Genomic DNA, 22,436 nt, shown 5'->3' on the forward strand with positions numbered 1-22,436 from the left:
CCTTGGGGCTCCTGTGTTGCTCTCCCTGCCTCAACCACTGGCCCAGCACTGCTTGTAGGGCACTTTCAAGGTGTTCTAAGGGCACAAGGGTGGTGGTTTTCCTTCCTGCTCTGTGTGTGAGCAGAGAACTGCTGGGACACTTGGATATTTATAAATCCCTGGGTCCAGATGGGGTCCATGCCAGGGTGATGAGGGAGCTGGCAGATGAGCTTGCCAAGCCACTCTCCATTATTTATCAGGAGTCATGGCTCACTGGTGAGGTTCCAGATGATTGGACACTGGCCAGTGTGACACCCATGTACAAAAAACGTAGGAAGGAGGATCCTGGTAATTCCAGGCCAGTCAGTCCGGCCTCAGTAGCAGGTGAGATAATGGAGCAGTTCACACTGAGTGCTATTTCAGGATGGCCAGGCTATCAGACCCAGCCAGCATGGGTTTACAAAGGGTAGGTCTTGTCTGACCAGCCTGGTTTTCTGTGAACAGGTGACCACCTGGTGGATGCAGAAAAGGCTGTGGGTGTTGTGTATCTGGGCTCCAGCAAGGCCTTTGGCACTGTGTCCCACAGCACGCTCCTGGAGAAGCTGCAGCCACGGCTGGGACAGGAGCACTCTGTGCTGGGCTCAGAACTGGCTGCATGGCCGGCCAGAGAGTGATGGTGAATGGTGCTGCATCCAGCTGGCAGCCAGGCAGCAGTGCTGTCCCTCAGGGCTCTGTGCTGGGACCAGTTCTGTTTAATATTTTTATAGACGACATGGATGAGGGCATCAAGTCCTTCATCAGTAAATTTGCAGAGGACACTAAGCTGGGAGCTTCTGTTGATCTATTGGAAGGAAGGGGAGCTCTGCAGAGAGACAGATCGGTTGGATGGATGGGCAGAGTTCAGCAGCATGAAGTTTATTAAGTCTAAGTGCTGAGTTCCACATTTTGGCCACAAAAAGTTCCAAGCTGGGGAAAGTGTGGCTGGACAGTGCCCAGGCAGAAAGGGCCCTGGGGGTGCTTGTGACAGCCGGTTGAACATGAGCCAGCAGTGTGCCCTGGTGGCCAGGAAGGCCAATGGCATCCTGGCCTGCATCAGGAATGGTGTGGCCAGCAGGAGCAATGAGCTCATTCTGCCCCTGTACTGGGCACTGCAGAGGCTGCACCTTGAGTGCTGTGTCCAGTTCTGGCCCCTCAGCTTAGGAAGGACGTTGAGATGCTGGAGCACACCCAGAGGAGGGCAACAAGGCTGGTGAGGGGCTTGGAACACAAGCCCTGTGAGGAACGTTTGAAGGAGCTGGGGCTGTTTAGCCTGGAGAAGAGGAGGCTCAGGGGTGACCTTATTGCTCTCTACAGCTTCCTGCAGGGAGGTTGGAGCCAGGTGGGGTCGGTCTCTTCCACCAGGCAGCACTGACAGAACCAGAGGACACAGTCTCAAGCTACATCAGGGAAGGGATAGGTTGGATATTAGGAAAAAAATTTACACCAAAAGAATAATAAAGCACTAGAATGTTCTTCCCAGGGAGGTGGTAGAATCACCATCTCTGGATGTGTTTAAAAAAAGCCTGGACATGGCACTTGGTGCTGTAGTTGAGGTGTTAGGGCATAGGTTGGACTCGATGATCTGAGAGGTCTCTTCCAACCTCATTATTCTGTGATTCTGTGATTCTGTGTGTGTTCATGGCAATATCACAGGTACTCCTGGGCAAAGTCTCTGAAGCTGCTTTTACTTAAGCAGCTTTTACTTCAGCAGTGTCTGTCAGAAAGAGAGGACAGAAATGGTGTGAAAAACCTGCCAGAAGGAATTTTGGCTTCACTGATAATTCTGGCAAAACTTTTATTGATTTTGGTGGACTGCAGTTATCCATGTCTTCAAGCCCATCTATTTGGTGATGTCTGAAGGGGGTTTGGGATATTTCATTGCATTTGTTTCTCCTATGTGCTCTGTAATGTCTTTTGATACATACATAGAGGATGCACAAAGATTTAAACTTGGGGTCCTGATCATATCTAAGCTTATATCACCATCTGTGGAAAAATATTATTCTTGTGATGTTTCTAAGACAGAAATATGTTATCTACAACAGTATTAATTAGATATTATGTACTATTAATTGGATAGTATTTGAGATTAAATTGTGGAACCTGTTTTAATAGAATACAGAAACAATGAATTAATTGTTCTCAAAACTCTACAAAGAGGCTGAGAAGATCAAGCAGTGGAAACTGACTGTGGAAACTGAACTAAACCAGAAAGAAAGAAAACTTCAAGAGAATAGAAAGATTATTGAAGCACAGAATAAAGCCATTCAAGAGCTGCAGGCCAGTATTGTATAGTGTACATTGAATAGATGAAGTTCAGTGCTTCCTGATTCAGTATGACACTATTCTTGATACAATTAAATCTTAAAGACTGTTGCAGTTTGGTTTGTGCCTTGAGAAAATGATTATTTTGAGAAGTTGCAGGCACCTGTCCTGTGTGAGGGTGTGTATGAAGAATATACCTGTAGGTGTCTCATTTGCTGGTAAATTATTGTTCATTAATTATAACATCTTTCATGCAAAAGATGACTCAGGATGTAATACCAGATAAAACAGACTTCTGTCTACTGATGCCCAAAATTACTTTTTCATGAGGGATTTGAGAAGTCAAAGTGCATTTCTAATATATTTTTCAATGACAGTGTCTTTTTGAATTTGTTCCCTATGAAATTAGTTTGAGAATGGAAAACTCCATTTGAAACTGGAAGATGAGATGTGTGACAATAAAGATCTCTTGAAAGAGTTAGTAATAGAACCAGGTATATATTTTTGTGGTCAAAATAATCAGTTTTCACATGGGCAGTTTTATGTAGCTGTTAAATTTTGAAGGTCATTTCCATTGTTGCTCCTTAGGTGCACAAAGCACTGTGCACTCCTGTGCAAACATGATATTTTTCCCTCCTTTAGAGCTGCTGCTTCGAGGCATCTGTGTAATCTGCTCAAGGAAACCTGCACTCGCTTCACAGAGAAGACCAGCAAATGTAAATGCTTTTTTAGTTTTTATTTATCAGAGTAAATGTACTTCTAGCTTGCTCTAAATTCACAAACAGAAGAAAGAAGAAGAAATTTCTCGTGCTGTTCAGAAAATTTCTCCAGTTGAGATCGACTGGATGTGGCTCTCAGAATGAGAAGTGAATTTTAAGTGGCTCACAAAATTGGAAGTGAAGCCCCAGGTCTAACAGACTTGTGGTTTGTAGTGCTAAATGCAGAGGGCTTTAGAAGGCAGTGAGATTGCTTGCTGCAAGGTTGCCAGCCTGGGAGCTCTTTGGGTGCCCAAACAGTGCTCCAGGTTTGAGGCAGTGCCCACAGCCCCGACTGGCACTGGAGCCACTGCAGGGCAGGGCAGGGCTCCCCAAGGCTGCTCAGCCCATTGAAGCTTTGCAGTCCCAGCCACACTCTGGGAATATATTCACACATGAGAAGTGACACTTCATGCCTGGTTTTAGGCAGTAGAATCTACTCTGAATTCCCAGCACTGTGTAACAAATTTCCAGAGCTGACATTTCCTGTTTTCAGCCATCACACATTTGTGAGGAAAAAAGGTCTTAACCCCAAGGTGTAATGAGTAACTGGAATTCTTCTCATGAAACTGAACAAGCCAAGACAGTTGGTTAACTTAATGAAGTTTAAATTATTGAGGTTTTAAAATATGTTTTTGCTTGGAAATTCTACTTTATATGCAATTTAGAATTGTTATGAAAATCATTAGAATTTTACTAACTTGATCCTGGATACTTAAGAAATGTCTGTTTCTTTTTAGCATTAATTCTAGAAACACTTGTATGTAGATGTACTGTTCTTTTTTGACAGCTGTTTCTTTTACTGTTCTCTTTTTAATTGTTTTCTTAGGAAATAATACTATCAATTACAAAAGTGAAAGGAAAGAAGGAAAATATGGACACGGAGTGTTGCAATTTTATAATGACAGCTCTGTGGTTATAGGTATCTGCTGATAGGAAGAAATTCAGTGCTAAACCCTAGATTATAGTTTATAAATACTAACAGTTTTGATACATTATTATTCAACAGCATTAATACTATAATAATTAATATGGTCACATAAACTGATCCAGAATTACACTTTTCACAGAAAAAAAAATCTTAGGAAGGTAATTTAAAAGCTGAGCTTGCTTAATGTTTCATTGAAATACACATTTTCCCTAGATTCTGTAAATTTTGACACTATGTTTCATAATGACTTAATAAATAAGAATGAAACTGATAATTCCTTTTTTAATTCATTATGCTGATTAAGTATAATGACTTGGGCAGCTGGCATTCCTGTTCAAAAGAAAAACTTTCTCCTATGTTCTTGCTTTGATAGATGAACAGGAAAAGGAAGAAACAATACAATTGTATGAGGAACTTCGTAGCAACATAGAAGTGACCAAGCTGGATGAAAGGAATGTGAGTTCTGTGAGCTGAGCTGAGTTCCATGTTTATGTGGGGATACTGTTTGTATCCATCATGTGTGGGTGTCATGTCATGTGTGATGCAGGAAGTTGGGTTTTCAATCCCTTTTCAAGAATTATTTTTGTGTTATTTAAAACACATTCAATGGAGAAAGTGCAGCAGTGTGTGGGATGTAGATCCCTGTGAGCACTTAGTGCTGGGTCACTGCCACAGCTTCTGGCTTCTCTTTGGGCTCTGTTTCACCTCCCTGCTGGTTCCTCAGAATGACTGAGGTGGGCAGCAGCCCCTGGAGAAGTTCCAGGGTTTCCAATATTGAACTTCAGATATTAAATTTTGTTTTTAGAGAATGACAGTGGCATTTGAAGAGCTTCATGTGCAAGCAGAGATCGACAGATTGGAAATGAGTTTCAAATGTGAGAATTCTGTTTTTTGAGTTTATACAGCTGGCTCAATTTTGTACTTCATAGCTTGTGTTACACATGCAGTGTCAGGGCAGGCAGATGTGAAGGGCTGGAATGGTGAGCAGCTCACACTGAGACACTGGGACCCTTTTTTTATTCCTGCTGCCTTTGGTCATTGCCTGGCCCCTTCTATTTCTGTTCCACTGGGCCAAATTTGGAACTTTATTTTTCAAACAGTCACTCAAAATTGAAGTTTTGTCTGTGAAGTACAGTCTAGAGATCAATATTTATTTCACATAGTTTGTTTATTTAAATGATAATGCACTAGTGTACAGCTACAGAAACTTTAGCTAAATGCTCTCTCTCTGTATGTATAGCCTAGTATGTTCCTGTTTCATTTTCACATGCTCTTTTCTGTTTGTATTTTGATTATAAAATCAAACATTGCTTCAGCAATTACTCTTGGGAAACAAAGGTACAGCTGTAAAATTCTAAGCAATCCTTAACTGGAAGTTGTATTGAACTTGGAGTATATTTCAGCTAGAATGTTAACTATGGATGTTACTGTATCTCAAAAGTAAAAGAAGAAGCAGAAAAAGTGGACAAGTTTGAAAAAGAATGCAAACTGGAAGTCAGTCAAAAGGAAAAGCAAGTTTGCTCATTTTGCCATCTAATATGTAGAGCTTTGTTTGTGCCTAAAGGGGCAATGCAAGAGCCAAGATGTGTTTCTGAGCATTAGTAAAAAAGACAAAATTACATCTGAAGCTGCATTTAAGTCAAATTCTGCTAAATTTAATGATTTTCGGTGCCTTTGGTCTACTGGAATTTATGGTTTGATTTTGAATTGGAGAACTTTTTTGTTTAGAGTAATGTGACGATCAATATTTGGCTAAGATTATAGCTAGACAAATATTATCTGTCTATCTATCTATCTATCTATCTATCTATCTATCTATCTATCTATCTATCTGTCTAAGCTAACTTGAATGACAGCAAAATGTCTGCTTACCATACCTGGAGTACAAATGAAAATTAATATCTGTCCCTTTTCCAGACTTCATTTTGATAATTCTTGCATTTTTCTAGATTTCAGCTCTTACCATACAGAGAGATGAAAAAGATGATGTCATAAAAGACAACAAGGCTCAGCTGCAGACATCACAAAATAAGATTGCTGACTTAATGGAAGCAAAATGTAAGGGCTCTGCCTGCTGTGTTTAAATGTAATTGTTTAAAGAATTTAAATGTAATTGTTTATGATTGTTTATTTATTATATGTGATTGTTTATAGAAGCATAGAAACAGGGTCATGATAGTCTTATTCTGTTGCTGGTTGGCAGGAGAATTTTGGGGCCTTGAAGGCCTTATTTTTGTTTGGAGATGCTCACGTGGGAGCAGGACTGGCAGGGCAGTTTTTAGGGTGAGTCAAGCAGTGAGAGCTTTTGAAAATTGCAAGGGGAAAATGTGTTGCTTCAGTTTTCCAAATTTAGTCAGGCAGATGTCACTGAGGAAACTTACTTTTCAGAACTTGATTTTCAGTATTTTTAAGTGATCTATATTCAAATTTTATATATATTTTTTATAGTATATGATGTCAGTACCATTGGTCTTTGTTAAATTCTTTAAATGTATGTAATTTTCCATTTCTGTCAGGATTTTTTAGTAAATATCCTATTTTAAAAATTTGAATATCTTTTTTTTGTTTAGTACATAAGGAAGAAATGTTAAAGGAATTCCAGGTCAGTAAAGAACATTTGAGGGTAGAGCTGGAAGAGGCTAAAATTCCATTGCAAAAGGCAGAGGTACCCCTTGCTTATAGCTTTACAGTATAAATAGACTAGATGAGCATTTGCATAAATAATTATGGATACTTTGGACATGAAACAGCTGTACTTGTTTGTTGCAAAACATGTTTAGAAATGATATCATGTTTTGAAGGTTACTCAAAAGAACTTGGAAACTGAATTCCAGACTAGAATGAAAACATTAATTCAGGTTACTGGAGAAAAGGAAGAATGTAAAAAAATGAAGGCTTTGCTTGCAGCCCTGACAGAGGAGTTTGAGACTTCTGTTGCCAATTTGAAAAGCTTGCTGCAAGAAGAGCAAAATAGGTCAATTAATGAGTTTAAATTCCAAGAGTGATCTTACAGGTTGCAGTCTATGACAAAATCAAGAACGATTGGAAATGAAGCTGAAATTTGGAGGTTTTTTTTCATACAGTGGTCTAAATGCAGAAATTTTAATGTAATTTTTTTCTGTTTGTGATAGTTGATACTGTATAAAAAGTAAATTTTCCCCCCTCCAACTTTCATAATTCTGGCTTTAAGAAATACATATTTCTGTAAGTATATATTTGTTTACTTTTATGTCTACTGTTGTGAGGTTGTGAAAGTGAAATTTGATAAGTGTTGCAGGCAGATATATCATCTGCCTGTTGAAAAGTAAATCTTCTTAAAGTGCTTGTGGTAAGACTTTGTCTTATTGTCCTGTAAGTTTCAAATGCAGTGCTTTGTACCCTACATTTGGGATTTTTAATTTACCATTTTCTTAGATTAAAGAAATATGAAGATGATTCAAAGCTGCTTACCTTGGAGCTCCAAAAGAAATCTACTGAACTGGGTAAGGCTTGTAGAAAGGCAGAAAATGAGCTAGGCAGTAATAAAAATGTTTTCTGCTGTTGTCTGGAAATGGACTGTCTCTAGCAGTTGGAGAAATGATTTTACAGTACCTGTACCTGTCAGGAATGCCTGAATTTATTTTTACTCAGCTGATCCCTTTTCTTTGGGGCTCATTGGTGCTGGCAGCAGCCAAAGGGCAGTGCTGTGCACAGCTCCAATAGTAAGATCATTCGTGCATGAATTCCTCTGCAGGCCATTTTGGTTTGCAGCTCAGAGCAGCAGCACTGCAGGTGCCAGGAGTGACTTCTGCAGCAGAGGTAAAACCTTCCCACTGACGTTTCTGTGACCCTGCCCATGCTGGAAGTGGAATGGTGCTGGCAGGGGTTGTCTTTAAATATCATCAATTTGATATCCTGTGGTTTCTAGGGATGTGCTCCTTAGTCCCCAGAGTAAGAGCTCTGCCTTGCTGTTGAGTACTTGCAAAAAATACCAGAATTGTGACTGTGCACACAGAAACCATCTGGAAGTTAGTAACAACTGGTTTCCTTTTCAGCATATCCATGTGATACCTTCAGCAGTTCAGATTTTTTTTTTCTGGAACAATGCAGAGGCATCAATACTTGGAGAATACTCTAGTCTTACAGTCCATAGTTTATTTGAAGCTATAATTGTGGAAAATAATAGGCCTTAATTATTTTTAAGATAAATATTTAGTTTCTCTTCAGATATAGATTTGCTAATGTCTGAACAATTTTTTCAAGTCTACATTTAGATTAAGTCATAAATTAGCTTTTCAGTTTCTTAACTTAATCCAACAAGTTTTGAGAACTGGGTATTGCAAAAGGGTAAATGTTTTATACTGCCGCTAAATATGAAAAATCATTTCTGTTCCATTAATTTTACATTTCGTGTGCTGTAGAAGAGATGACTAAAGTAAAATGTGATAAAGAAGTGCAACTTGAAGAGCTGTCAGAAACTCTGGTAAATGTTCATTTTATTAATCTCATGGCATTTGCTCTTCATATGAAATTCCTCTTGCTTTGTAAGTATCTTAAATGCCATAAATAAACTCCATCCAGTCTACCTGAACATTTCTACTAAACTTTCTCACACACAATTTCAGTGTTTTCTTTGAAGAACTTTATTGCCTCTGTTTTTCTTTTCTCCTGTGTTTTTGGTTATTCTTGTCTCCCATGTTTTTGGTTTTCCTTCTCAAGGTTTTTGGTTATTTCCTTCTTTGTTCATGCCCATTCAAATGCCACTCCCTCTGGATATAAAGTTTTCCCATTTTTTCTTCCTTCCAGGAAGGTAATTAGCTCTGGCCTCTGTGAACCCTGCTGTGCTGTGACACAGCCCCATTTTCTGTCACAGCAGTATAAGCTATATGAAATCCACTCTTAACAGAGGTTTATTTTCATTATGATTCTATATTTACAAGTCTAACAAGAATCCGTATCAACTAAAGTTAAGATAGTGTGAAATCAGGTGTGCATTTTACTGTGTCTGCTTGTTGTTATAATCTGTGCATTGAGTGTTCTGAACTGAGTTTCACTCATTTTCTAAAATGGGCACATTGGAGGACTTTTACCGAAGAAGAATCTTGAGGCTACTGTAGAAAATATGAAGAGAAAAAAAAAAAAATTGGGGAGAGAGATGAAAATGCTCTCCAAATGAGAGAGGTCTGAAGCAGGGCAACAGTAACATGTTTTTAGAAACAGTGAAGTTACACATCATGACTTGGATACAAGTTTATACATAGAAACAGCACCCAGAGCAGGGTCCCACCCGAATTTTGCAGCCCAGGTAATGAAACTCACAGCAGGGGACAGACATGAACAGCACCGGTGTCACAGTTCACTGTCTCACACCACTTCCAGATCCCAGCAGAGACTGCAAAGATCCAATCTGGATAATCCATGACATGGATGTTGTTGGGTTCTTCTGAAAGCCTTGTGCTCTTAGCTCATGTCTGATAACCTCCAGCAGTTGGAGTTTGCACATGGATACTCAAAACTCTTCCTTTTCATTTTGCAGAAAGAATTGCAGGATTTGAAAGCACAGCTGACAAGTACAGCTGAGAAGGAACAAGATTATTTAAAGCAGCTTGTGACTCTGAAAACAGATCTTGAACAAGAGGTGTATGACCATTTTGAAAATGTAATATTTAATTAGTTTTGGTGTAATATAAAAGTTGCTTTAATCCACAGTGAAATGAACTATGATTGTTTTCTAATGAAAGTTTTGAACCACATATATGCCATTAATGATATACTTACATTTCTAAATTCCACTTTCTCTATTTGTATGTATTCTATGGCACATGTAGGTGTTCCGTATCTCTCTGACTTATTTAACAAGAAGAGAAAGTTTCTGAATTCATTGTTAATCTTGCTTTGAAGTACATCATCTTCACTAACCATTATATTTATATAAAAGTTGACTTTGATTTTCTTTCCTTCTTCTGTCACCTTTTTATATCTCTCTGACTCTGCTGCAAATCTTATATTTGTAGATAAAGGGATTTTTCAGGATGGAATAACACTTGATAATGGGTATGTTTATTTAAAAGGAGATTTCAAAATGCATCTTCTTATTCCTCTTGGCCATTTGTTTTAAATTAGGTTAAAGAATGAACAGCTAACAGTGTATCTCAGTAAGCTTTCACTAGAGAAAGAACAAACAGCACAAGAGAAAAATGCTGGGGCTGCAGAACTCAAGAGGCTGCAAGAACAACAAGAGGCAAGTTGTAAACTTCCAGCTTTCTTGAAAGGACAATACTCAATTTGACAAATGACTCAGTTTTACAAATTAGATGATGAGCTGCAACATGACTTGGGTCTGTAGAGTATCTGAGCCATTTTTTGTTTTTGAAATGGAAAGGAAGTGTATTTACACTTGTGAATAAGGCATGCTTTGGATGTCTTTGAATTTTTTAAGAAGTCACTTTGAATTTTATTTCTTTGCTGACATGGGTCTTTATTTAGGATAGTTAGAAAAAAGGAAAAATACAAAGCAGTTAGTTGAAAATCTAGAAGAGGCAAATAGCCAGCTAAGGCATGTAAAAACAAATATTAATAACTGATATTGTTAAAGGAAGTAGACTCAAATAGTTGGTTATGTTCAAATACTGTTTTCTGGGATTTTTTCGGTGAATGTTTTTCTAGATTATGTAGCTAAACAGAAACTATTCAGAATTGCTGTTGGCCAAGTAGAAATTTTTCTCAGATTAGAAATACCAATTGCTACAGGAACAATGTTTGCCATCATTTTGTATTCCATAGTAGGAGCTGTCTTGTTTTGCATTAGACATCTCAGGTGTGAAGGAAATTCAAATGATAGTTGAAGGTTCTGGATTAAATGTGACAAGGCAAAATTGGATCAGAGTTACTCCCTGTATCCCCAGTTCAGTAGACAGGCAGCTCCCATGTTTCACAGCTGCATTACAATGATCCAGGTCAGGATGTATTTTCCTTGGGTTCCTGGAACATCTTTTCCTACTTAAAAAAGTATGGACAGTTCACATAATGACTTACTGGGCATGTTGCTGCATTTTAAGAACATTTTCATTGAGCAGGTTATGAAGTTCCCATCAACATTAGCAGCTCTTTTTAGAAAATAAAATATGGATTTATGAGAACTACTGAAAATAAGTTAAAGGCAATAAGAAAATATTTACTAATGCTTGTTAATTTGGCACTTAGAAATGAACTGGAGTCTTTGAAGGAGAAAATGGAAAGACGGGTGAAGAGAAGAAAAGTACACTGGATGAAAGAGAAGAAAATGTATGTCATGTGTCATGAAAATATCTTACAGAACCTGTAGGACAGCATTCAGTGTAAAATCTTTGTTGGAATTTTTTCTGCAGAGCTCTGCCTGGGGGATGTGATCTCTGCCAGAGGTTTCTTCTTTCCCAGCTGCTGCCAGCTGTGCCCTTGTGTGTCCACATGTGAGCCCTGGTATTTCAAAAGACAAGCACAGTCACTGGGATGTTCACTCTGTGCTGGAAGTTTGATATTAAAGATTTCTTTGTTTTCAGACAAACAGAAAACCTGCTTTTCTGTTTTTTCATATACCCACTCAGTGATGGAGGGGCTCTGGATTAGCTTTTTATATGTAGTGTGAGTTTTAGCTTAAATAGATTCAAACATTTTTACTTTCTTTCTATTGGTTCAAAACAATAGAAAGGGGTTTTTAGAATTAGAATGGATCCCAAAATTTCATTGTAAAAGTCAAAGATTTACAATTGTAATTTCAGGTTAAGAGTACTGAAAATGAAATTTCAAGAAAGGAAAAGCCATTGAAGATTCTAGAAAATTATTGGGAAATTCATTTTTTAATGGATGTAAGGAACTTCATACAAGTGCATTTTTAAATTGTGAAGATACTGGGTTTTTTTTCTTCTTCTTTCTTAACTCCATAACCACTAAGGAACTGATTCACTGCTATTAATTAACATCTTGTAGTACTTCATGGCTAAAACTGATTATTCTAACATGTCAGCTGGTGTTTCAGTCCCATTGGAACAAACCAAACTGGTGCAAGTGCAGGTTTGAGAACATTTACAGGAATTGCTAACATAGGGAGTCATTTGTAGAACTTAATAATTAATGCCTGAATTATCTCTTTCAGATGAATAATTTAAAGAAGCAGGTGGAAAATAAAACCAAATGCATTTAAGAGTTGCAGCAGGAGGTGTGTAAAGATTTTAATTTCACAAATACATAAACACATTATATTTTGGGTTGCCTTTTCAGCAGGTTTGTGTCTGCTGTGATGTCTTTAGATACACCTATGTAATTTAAAAATTTTCCTTTCTTATCCTAACCCTGAGCAAATTAGGGAGTCATCTTAGGAATCACCTGATTTGTTAAATGAGCCTTAATTTGAAAAAAGCAATTACAAAAATAATGTCTTTAATAAACTTCTACTCTTTTTCATTTAGTGAATAGTATTATTTATGCACTTGTAATAAGTATCTTACTTGTAATAAGTTAGTGTTAGTAGAAAAGAATTCTGCACTAGCACAAACTGTAGTAACTTCACTGTAAAAATAAATAACTTGTATTTTGTCATGACATCTTCACACCTTCTTGTCAGCAGCATCTTAGTTTTAATTCCCATTCTGCACCTCATTTGTTATTTCCTGTTGTTGCTCAGGAGGAGCCTTTCTTAAGGTCATGAAGAAACAGTTTTATCACAATAATTAGTCAGAAGATTAGATTAGATTAGATTAGATTAGATTAGATTAGATTAGATTAGAACAGAACATTCATTTGTTTGAAGAATTGTTCTGGAACCTGAGCTGCACAACAGAGAAGTATTTGCCTGATGAAAGCTGGAATTTTTTGATGCAGTTAAACCATGACATAATTAACTTATTAAGGTACAGTGCTTGTTTTGTTTTATTTCAACAGAATAAGGTGCTGAAAAAGAAAAATACTGCGGAAAGCAAGAAAAGCAATACCTACGAAGGGAGGGTATGTTTAAATAGCATCATGTAGAAGATGAGGTGAGTGTTTTTAAGTCCCACTGTAAATAATGATAATACTTATTAAATGCATTCTGAGCTGGTTTTTGGGTCTGGGATACAGATTTTGCAGGAATGAGCTCATAGTTTTTAGAAGATGCTTCCATTTTTAATCATTGGGCCCTGACTATTGGACATTTAAGAGATGGATTCACATTGCAATTAATGGTGTTTCCAATCTCTTCCTTTCTTTTTTTTTTCTTTTGTTGATAGTGGACTGAACAGGGTTCAGCAACCTCATTGTAACAGAAAAGCATTTAAAAGACATATATATATATTTCTATATATATATATTTATCTTTTTAGGCTGTTCTTTAAATGTGTTCTGCAGTGGCAATTCCTCTGATGGGAATATTGTGTCCAGCTTTGGGTACTGCACTTGGAGAAAAGTGGACTTTTGAGGATATTCATATGATAAACTTAAAAGGAAAAACTGTAATCAAAATGCACAGCTGGGAGAAAAATGTACCATAAAACCTGTGAAAATCTTATATAGATTTACAAGAGAGGGAATAAAATCTCCATCTGTATTTGTTTTTTTCTGAGGCATTCAGAGCGTTTAGGGTGACTGCTTAGGGCAGTCTTCCCCACTGTGCTGTTGCCATTCTTTGTTGGAGTATTTTCTAACTCACCTCAGGCCAAAGTTCAACTCTTTATTAAAAAAACCTGAACTTTTAAATAGGAAACACTTTAATCATATACCTGAAAAGTAACAGTGTTTGTGCTCAAAAATAAGAGGTAAGAAAAAATCATTAACATAGTAATTCCTAAACAAATAACAGCAGCTATTCTGCATTCTCCAAAGGTGAATAAATTGCAGTTAGAGATGGAAAATATGAACAAGCAACATAAGGAAGAAGTCAACATCTATCAAAAAGACATAGAAACAAGAAAAGTAAATGAAAATAAACTTTGTGAAGAGGTGAGAGGTGTTAATTTTTACTGCAATTTATTTTTTTTAATTTAAAATGTTTTTATGAAGCTTTATTGGTCAGAGTTCTTGCTCTTACATTGCAGACATAAATGGAACTTGTTGTGAATCCCTGTGAACAAAACTTTAGTACTGTTAGGTGCTGAGGTTGAAGTATTTGAATGTGTCTTTCAAAATGAGAACTCCATTAAGACTTCTTTCTTTCAAGATATAGGTTATAAAGTCAGCATAATTAAATTAGATTATAACTTCTCCCATATTAGTATTTTTCTGCCCACACTTTTTTTTATGGCAATGCTAAGAAATGTTAGGGCAGAGGGCTTGAAATGGCCTTTTGGTTTGGAGTGAGCTTGCCTGCCATGGCTGTACCTTTGATCTTGCCCATGTAAACAATCTGCAGAAAAGATGAGGGATTGGAAAGGGATCTTAAAAGCAAATAAAGCCCAAGTGGGACTGCAAACTTTGTACCCACAGGGGGAAGAAGAAATTAGGATTTAAAAGAAATATATTGTTATGTTGATGAATGAAATGCAATTTATTACTGACAGGTAGAAAAGATGAGGTTGCTTTGTGATGAAACTGCAATGATACAGAGAGAAACTGATGCCAGATGTCAGCACAAGATAACTGAGATGGTGGCACTGATGGAAAAGCACAAGGTCAGAGATTTTCCTGCTTGCTGTGGTTTGCAATGGGTGATACCATGTCAATACCATGTTTATAACTTGTGACACCACGTTAATGACCTTTCAAAAGCAGAAATGGGCCTGAATCTGGGAAAAGGAAGCTGAAAACATGCTGGGCTTTGCATCATCTAAAATCAAATTCATTTGAAGATTTTGAAAAGATTCCTATGGGCAGATAAATTCCATTCATCTAAACTTCTGGGATTTTTAGATTTTTTTTTTCAATTCAGGCTTCCTTTGATACCATGTGAATGCAATATTATTCAGTATCAGTTTGGCTCTTTCTCTGAGGTTACTTAGTGACTGTCAGCAGTCTAGCCTGACACATTTTAGTTTACCTTTCTATTCCTCATTTTGCAATATCTTTAGCGGATACATTAATAAAGATGGCACAGCTGGCTCTTAGTGCTGAGCACATATTGCTGCACAGAAATAAAACTCTGCCAGTCCACAAAATAATACTTGAATTATTTTCAAGTATTATTTCAAGAATTATTTCAAGAATTATTTTATTATTGAGCATTTCCTGTTTTACAGTTTCTGCAGAAGCATCAATGAATCTTTTCTTTCTGAATCTTAAGAGCCTGGTTTGAAAAAATGATGTTTTAAGACCGGATAACTCTATAATTGTAACATTTAGTCACATGTTTTGAGTTTGTTGCTGATTTGGTTTTTTTAAACACAGAATGAATATGATAAAATGGTTGAAGAAAAAGATGCAGAGTTAAAAGTATATAAAGTGAAACAGCAAAAGCAGTTCTCATCAAAAAGAGCACTGGTAAGGAGCACTTTGCAATGGTCAATAATTCAGTGAAGGGGCTCATGTCCTTGTGTAGTGGTTTTACACTGGCTAAGTGCAGGCACACACAAAAAAAAAACATTCACTCATTTTTCTCTGCTATAGTTGAGCAGAGGAGGGGAAAGAAAAATTCAAGGACTCATGAGTTGAGATAAGGATTAGGAGAAAAACACTTTGAGGGTAAAGCAGGTTCAAACTTAAATAGTATAAAAATTATTATTAATAGAATTAAAAATGGGTAATGAGAATTAAAATAAACCTTTAAAACACTTTTTTTCCCAATCCCTCCCTCTTGCCCACCGACAGCACAGAGAGACAAAAGATGTGATCTTCAGTCCGTTTGTGACTTCTAAAAATCTTTTTTCAGTTGGCTTAGAGAGTTTCTTTTTCTTGATGTGCTCTGGGGTCTTTCCTACCAGAGACAGTTCTCTGGGAACTCTTCCACTGTGGTTTGAATTTTTACAAGTAGCAGTCCCACCCAAACTGCTGCAACAGATCTTATTCTGGGCACTAAAAACTCCAAATGTTTCTAAAAATAAGTTGGAGTAGCAGTGTGTTTGTGTCTGCTCCTCCAGATAGTGTGCCATGTTCTGACTTCACACTTTGAATAGGAAACTTTTGTTTTAAATATTTAGATTGTCCCCTCTCACCCCTGTTCTCCCAAGGGTTTTAAGGTATTACCTTGAACACTTCTGATCAAGTACCTGTTTCTTACAGTGCTTCAGTCTTTTTTAAACAAGATAAAGCAAAGCTTCAAGTATAGGGCTGAAAAGCAAATAGAATTATCTTGTGTATCTAATGAGTGTCCTTGTTAATTACTGTCTCACTTGGGACTGTTTTCCTTTTTCTGGGCTGTGCAGAGTTAACCCTGTCCTTTATTTAATGGTTTGTAGGAAAATGAGCTGTCATGTTTGAAAAGTGAACTGTCCTCCCTTAAGGAACAACTGAAAGCAGAAATTGAAGAAAAGGTGGAGTTTTTTATTCACTGAGCAGTGGGCGTGAGAGGCGTGGCCTGGGCTTGTGCTGTGGGAGAAATTGGATAAAAAATGAAACTGAACGGAAAAACAATGACTTTTGAATGCTAGGTTGTGCTAAATCTGGTCATAGACTTGTGTGAACTTTGTAACAGTCTGTGATTATAGATTATATATAAATTAACAAACAACAAACAAAACTCTCCTTTATTTTAGTTAATTTTAACTAGCTAAAGCAAAACATTTCCCTAAACTGTTGGGTTTTTGAGTGACATTTGAATGCTGAGGTTGTATTAAATGTGGTCATATTTCTGTGTGAACTTTGTAGCAGTCTGTGATTATAGACTGTGCTTTGTAATTACACCAAGAAGATTTTTAAAAACTGAATTCAAATAAATATTTCCTTCCTGTCACATAACTTTTTTAGGAGAATCTTGTAAAAGAGAACTCCTGCAGTATGATTCCTGAAAGGGAAAAGAAACACAAGGTAACTTTAACTTTTAAATTGCTTTTAGAATTTGGTAGTGTTTATATGTGTAGAATCAATTGAAGTGTCATGATAATTTATTTGCATTCAGCAAAAGATATTAGAATGCTTTTGACTTAAAATTTTAAATTATAGAAAATGCAAACTTCTGTTCCTGACTCCTAAACCTTTTTTAGATCTACACAGTGAATCTATTAATGTAAAAAACTGAAAGTCTCCAAATAATATTCCTAAAATTAAAAAAAAAAAAAAAAATCTCCTTCTGAACAGGAAGCCCCTTAGGCAGTCCAACATTGATATTTTATAACTCCTGACAGTGAATTTTTCTTGTTGCCTTTTTCTGCCTGTATTTCTTACTTCTCTGTAGATGCTTTTTTTTCCCCCTGGGGTAAGAAGGGATTTTAAAGGGTCACACCCTTCCATGGAGGTATTAGACAGCAGTTTCTGGAAGGGCTCCCAGTGTGTAATTTTTCTTGTTCAGTTGGTGATTTTTTTATGTCTCTAGAATTATTTTACTTAGTCTTAAAAGTGTCCATTTGTAAAGGCACTTTTTCTCTACGGAAGAGAAAAAAGCTGATATAGCTGTAAAAATGGTCAAAGTATCAAAGTAGTCCTGACTGCAGAACTTACCCTTCTTCCCTGTCAGGAGTTCACTTGTGGTTTTCATATTGGAACAATGGAATCCAGCACCGTTTTGATGTTATCTGTCTATTAAAGGACTGCACTGGACTATTCAATGTTTCTCAGTTTAACTTCTAGTGAAAAGACTATTTTAAGTAACACCAATCTTGATATAGCTATCAATCTTTCTCTGAAAGCCTTTTCCTGCAGTTTTATTTGTTCCCATTTTCTTAGATGTTTGATATAGTCCACATGTAGTGGTTACAGTTCAGAATAACCTGGATTTCTGCAGATAAACATGGAGAACTTAAATACAATGTGCCATGAAACTCAGCTCTTCCATAACTTCCCGTTCATTCTCCTCCTTTGGCAACAAAAATAGTATAAAAAATTATATTTCCACCCCACTTTGTTTGGGTCTTTGCTTCATGTTTGGATGGAAAGATCAGAGTTCCACCATTTCTCTCAGGTGAATTCTTGGACACTCAGACTGTAAACTGGGTCCTGAGTTTGGCTTTAGATTCCATACTTACCCCATAAAATAGAATCTAAAAATAGAAACATTTTCTTTCTCAGACCTATGTTATAAAGACTCCTCCAATAGATAAAGTGCAAAGTGGAAAAAGCACAAACCTGCCTGCAGAGCAGAGCAGCAGGAAAAAGCAGAAAGTGCTTGTGCAGCTGGACACTCAGACAGCTCTGAGCACACTGAGCTCCTGATAAGAGTCAGAGAACAAATCATGGGCTGAGGAGCTCTTTGTGCTCACTGCTGGGGCTGAGAATGAAAATAAAGAGTTTGGGCTTCCACATCCAAACCAATATTTATGGTTTTTTTTTTTTTTTTTATTTATTGGTTCTTTCTGGAACTAGAGTTGTATGTACATAATTAACATTCTTTTTATTGAACTATTATGCTTCATAATGACATCTTAACTTTTTTTTTCCATAGTTTAATGTTCTTAGGGGGAAAGAAAAAGTATTTTTAATATAGTGTGACTAAGTAACTTTTAATTTAACTTATAACTTTTAATTTATTAGAGCATAGTCTCAGAAGAAAACATGTTTAAAAATTTGTACAAAGATTATCCACAAGCTACACAATTACATTCCACAGCACCAAAAAAGCCATGTTAGTCTTTCCTAAGATTAAGCCAAATAGTTAATCAGATTGTTTACAGAAACTAAAGGATGGCTTTATTTTCCTTCCCAGAGCCCAGCTCCATGCAGTGTGAAATCTCCAGGCTCTGCTCTGGAACTCAAAACCATGAGGAGAATGCGCGAGGCGGGCTGGACTGCGCTCTCCAAAATGAACAGGAAAAGGAAAATTAAAGATGCTGTAAAGTTCTTTGCTTAAAATGCAGAAATACCCAGTGCCCTGGCATTGCCTGCAGGGTTGTTTTTCTCTCAGAGCTAGGACTTTGCATTTTTCTGTCATACTCAGTGTGTTTAATACTGTGTTCATTCCTTTACACATATGAACTGTATAGATCTATAACTGCAACCCCTGCAGAGCATTTTCCACCTTTCCTCCCTTGTGCATCAAAATGTTGGGACAAAAATGAGCCAATTTTAAATTTTGAAATAAATAGAACTACATGGAAAGTTGTTTCAAAGCTGTTTCTGGCGTTAGAAATTCTGCTTTTAAAGAACTACTGTTATATTAAATTTCCTGTGTTTTTCTTAACACATAAATACTTCGTGGAAGAAATGTAGCTGTAAGTGTATGTACTTTTACCTGAAGTCCTCTTGCTTTTTCCTGCATCTTAATGGCTGTTAGACCTGTCTTTTTAGACTGTTTTGTTTTCAGTATGTTAAAATGGTTTTGAAACTTCTAAAATTTCAGTAGAATTACTTGTGTTTAAAAAGATTTCAGCTTCACAAGGAGTAAAATATGCACATTATGAGATCATGAAAACAATGTTAAGATGCCATTAAATTATTTATCTGAAATATAAAGTGTGGGATTATTTGTTGTTGCTTTAAATATTTGAACACAGACAGAAATCACCCACCAGCCTTCCTAGGGACCAGCAGAAGTGCAAGGATAGATTAGAACATCTATTTCTGTGTTAATCCTTGATTAATCTTTGTTGGGATCTCTAGCTGCTCAGAGTGACCCTGAGAAAAGTTCCAAAGGCTCTTTTCCCAGCCCGGCACTTGAAGAAAGAGTCAGGGCTCTTCATTTCTCAGTCTCAAGGTTGTTTATTTTATCTTATCTATAAAAAATTTTCTCCTGCCCTGCCAAGGTCCTTCCAGCAGGACAGTTCCAGGCACTCTGCCTGCCCCCAGGGCAGTGTTATGTCTTTATACTACAAACTACGTATACAATGTTTGCAATTACTTTCCAATACCTATCGCCTATGTTAGACAGTGAGCTTCTACTCTAAACCAATCTGTAAGTGCCACCATCACAGCAGAAGATGGAGGCCAAGAAGAAGGAGAGAGGCTGAACGCACCCAGTCCCCTCCATTTTGCCTCCTGAACCCCCATACCAAAAACCCTAAAATCTACTTTTCCAACCCATGATAACTTCACTAATACTCTACTTAAACTGTTGTGGCTTGCTGACCTTCATACAAGGTTGATAATTTGCTCCATGGGTCATAATCAAAACCCCACAGGACCCAGGAGAGGGGGAATTCCCAGGACCTATGCGCCCCCCAGCAGCTCTGAGAAGAGGGACCCCCATAACCTCAAAGTGAGGACACTAGAAACAAGGAACTCCTGGGAGAGGTTTTTGGACTCCTTGATTTTGGAGATATTTCTGGCCACCAGACACCCAGTGACTTCTAGAGATGGACTTGGTCAGTGGGACCTTCAAAGGCAATGCACTCACATCTTGTTTTTTCCCCAGACCAGGATTTCCCATTCCCAAAGCTTATCTAGATAGAGGAGAAGGCTGCAAGGAAGCCGAAGATGCCCCAGGACACCCAGGCAGGTGAGGAGGAAGTCGCTGCCCCGTTCCCCCTCTGTCCTGCTCCATCTCCCAGCCCAGCATGGCCCCCGGCTGCAGGACATCTCCACTGCTGTTGCTGTCCAGCCAGGGATGCACTGAGGGGATCTCCTTCTCCTTCCCTCTGGCACAGAGGCAAATCCCATCTTCTCCTTGTCCTTCCTCCCCCAGAGCAGGAGCTGAGGATGGAGACCAGGGAGGAAAAATCCCCAGAAGCAGAACCTCATGGCAGAGGCCACTTCGAGTGGCTCCAGGGCACAGGAGTGCAAAGGGGAGGAAAAGCTCTGGAGATCCCGCAGGAGGAGGGGCTGCAAACCCAGTCCAGGATGCTCTGAGGATGAAAGACCCAGCCTGTGCCAGGAAGGCAGCCGGAGCTCTGGCCAGAGCTCTGAGGTGGTGGTCTGTGAGCAGCTTGATGACGGCAAGAAGCCCCACCAATGCTTGGAATGTGGGAAGAATTTCCCCATGAGCTACCACCTGATCATCCACCAGAGGATGCGCCCTGGGGAGCAGCCCCATGAGTGTGGGGAATGTGGGAAGAGCTTCAGGATCAGCTCCAACCTGGTCGCCCTCCAGAGGATCCACACCAATGAACGGCCCTATCGATGTGGAGAATGTGGGAAAGGCTTCAGGAGAAGCTCCAGCCTGAAACTCCGCCAGATGACCCACACTGCGATACAGCCCTATGTGTGTGGGGAATGTGGGAAGGGCTTCCGTGACAGCTCTCACCTGATCATTCACCAGACAATGCACACTGGGGAATGCCCCCACACGTGCTCAGAGTGTGGGAAGAGCTTCATTGAGAACTCCAGCCTGATTATGCACCAGAGGATCCACACTTGGGAGAGGCCTTACAAGTGTGGAGAATGTGGGAAGAGCTTCGGCCAGAGCTCCAGCCTGAATGCTCACCAGAAGATCCACACTGGGGAGAGGCCCTATGAGTGTTCTGAGTCTGGGGAGAGATTTCAGAGCCAATACCGTCTCCTCAAGCATCAGCAGATTCACACAGAATAGAGGCCCTTCTGCTGCCCTGACTGCAGGAAGGGTTTTAAGAAAAACTCCACCTTTGTCACCCACCAGCGTATCCACACTGGGGAGAGGCCCTGACAGTGTCCCAAGTGTGGGAAGAGCTTCTCCCAGAACTCTGCCGTGACCCAACACCAAGGGAGGCAGCAGTAAGGGATGCCCTACAAGTGCCCTGTGTGCAGGAAGAGTGTCGCCTTGATTTTTTAAGATTTTCTAAGCCTTCTGATGTTTACATTCTTGTAGCAAACTTTCTCACACACTTTCTGTAAATAACTTATTGTTTTGCATTCATAGAAGAAGAAAAATTTGATGGACTGTTGGTTTGTCCAGTGTCATTGGAGAGGTGGCACTTTCACCCTCCAATCCACTGTCACTTTTAGAAAATTATAGGTGTTGGAGTCAGAAAATAAACTTTCCTTTTCTTCCCCTTGAGAGCAGCAGTGTGTGCGCTCGTGTTGTTTTGTGTCCTACAGTGACAGGAAGAGCGTTGAGCGCTGCTTCAACTCCATCCCCCATTAGAGGACCCCCACTGGATGGTCCACAGTGACCATCATTGGGCAGAGACTTGGTCATCCATAGTCCTGGTGATCCATGTTGGGAAGACACCTGGCTGATGGTCTCCACATCTTCCTGGCTTCCCTTGGGCACTTGGACACAGCCAGAGAAAAATCCATTGGGGTGCAAACTGATGTCAGAATTTCATAGGGGATAGCACATTTTTTTTATTTTTGACACCAAAAAAATCTGACTTTTGGCATCCAATCATTGCTTTTGGGTGGCATCCAGGAATTCCAAATGGTGTTGGAGGTCTTTTCCAACCTGAATCATTCCATGATTCTAATTCTCTTTGGCTCACCAGCATCTTCCACGGCCAAATGGTGATGGACTGGGGCAAAAAAAACAGGATTTTGGAGACAATGGAGTGGAAATCCCTCTTAAAAAAGGTCATTTCTACCCACCCAAGCACATGGATACTCAGCCA

General features: G+C 38.6%; 1 protein-coding gene across 1 annotated transcript; it reads left to right on the forward strand.

Annotated features, from left to right (window-relative positions):
* Positions 1–751: 751 nt before the first annotated feature.
* LOC131567361 (zinc finger protein 239-like) lies at positions 752–21,442 on the forward strand. Its single transcript, XM_058818946.1, has 6 exons — positions 752–859; positions 1,175–1,228; positions 2,693–2,760; positions 2,872–2,999; positions 4,343–4,425; positions 20,969–21,442. The coding sequence occupies exons 1-6, from the start codon at positions 752–754 to the stop codon at positions 21,440–21,442; spliced, it is 915 nt and encodes a 304-aa protein (XP_058674929.1).
* The last annotated feature ends 994 nt before the right edge of the window (positions 21,443–22,436 follow it).

Source organism: Ammospiza caudacuta, chromosome 23 (genome assembly GCF_027887145.1).
Source record: "Ammospiza caudacuta isolate bAmmCau1 chromosome 23, bAmmCau1.pri, whole genome shotgun sequence".
NCBI classification, from domain to species: Eukaryota; Metazoa; Chordata; class Aves; order Passeriformes; family Passerellidae; genus Ammospiza; species Ammospiza caudacuta.

What these genes read in the sequence shown, in the direction of transcription:
- LOC131567361 (XM_058818946.1), top strand. Translation starts at nt 752, where the DNA reads ATGGATGAGGGCATCAAGTCCTTCATCAGTAAATTTGCAGAGGACACT. An exon ending in CTCTGCAGAGAGACAGATCG is followed by an intron (nt 860 to 1,174) that starts GTTGGATGGATG and finishes CTGGCCCCTCAG; the next exon opens with CTTAGGAAGGACGTTGAGAT. An exon ending in AATAAAGATCTCTTGAAAGA is followed by an intron (nt 2,761 to 2,871) that starts GTTAGTAATAGA and finishes GTTGCTCCTTAG; the next exon opens with GTGCACAAAGCACTGTGCAC.